At 73.4% G+C, this 304-nt stretch overlaps 1 protein-coding gene across 1 annotated transcript in view; it reads right to left on the bottom strand.

Moving 5' to 3' along the window:
• Positions 1-304, bottom strand: part of SAMD10 (sterile alpha motif domain containing 10) — a gene marked incomplete at its 3' end in the record, with an annotated part of 2,931 nt that extends 2,627 nt beyond the window's left edge. The window contains exon 1 of the mRNA XM_055090652.1: positions 296-304. Within this exon, the coding sequence (XP_054946627.1) occupies positions 296-304 (9 nt within the window). The remainder of the gene's footprint in view (positions 1-295) is intronic.

Genomic DNA, 304 nt, shown 5'->3' with positions numbered 1-304 from the left:
CCGCGCGGAGGAAAAGGTCACCGCAGGGTGGTGCTAGCCTGGGGACCGGAGCCTCGGCGGGTCACCTCCCCCAAACCAGGGCGCGCCGATCCCCAAGGCCTGACCGTCGCTCCCCCCCCCCCCACCGCCCTCGCCCCAGCGCGGGATAAAGACACCGGGAACCCCGTTCGGCCGGGACGCGCCCCCTACCCCGAGAGCGGCTGCAGCTTGGAGTTCGCTAGGACCCGGCCCTGTCCCTCCGGTCCTCGAGCCCCCAGACCGCGATAGCTCCGCGCCCGGGTCCAGCCCTGCTCACCGTCCACAT

Source organism: Physeter macrocephalus, chromosome 14, assembly GCF_002837175.3.
Source record: "Physeter macrocephalus isolate SW-GA chromosome 14, ASM283717v5, whole genome shotgun sequence".
Taxonomy (NCBI): Eukaryota; Metazoa; Chordata; class Mammalia; order Artiodactyla; family Physeteridae; genus Physeter; species Physeter macrocephalus.
This window is presented reverse-complemented; position numbering and strand designations above follow the sequence as displayed.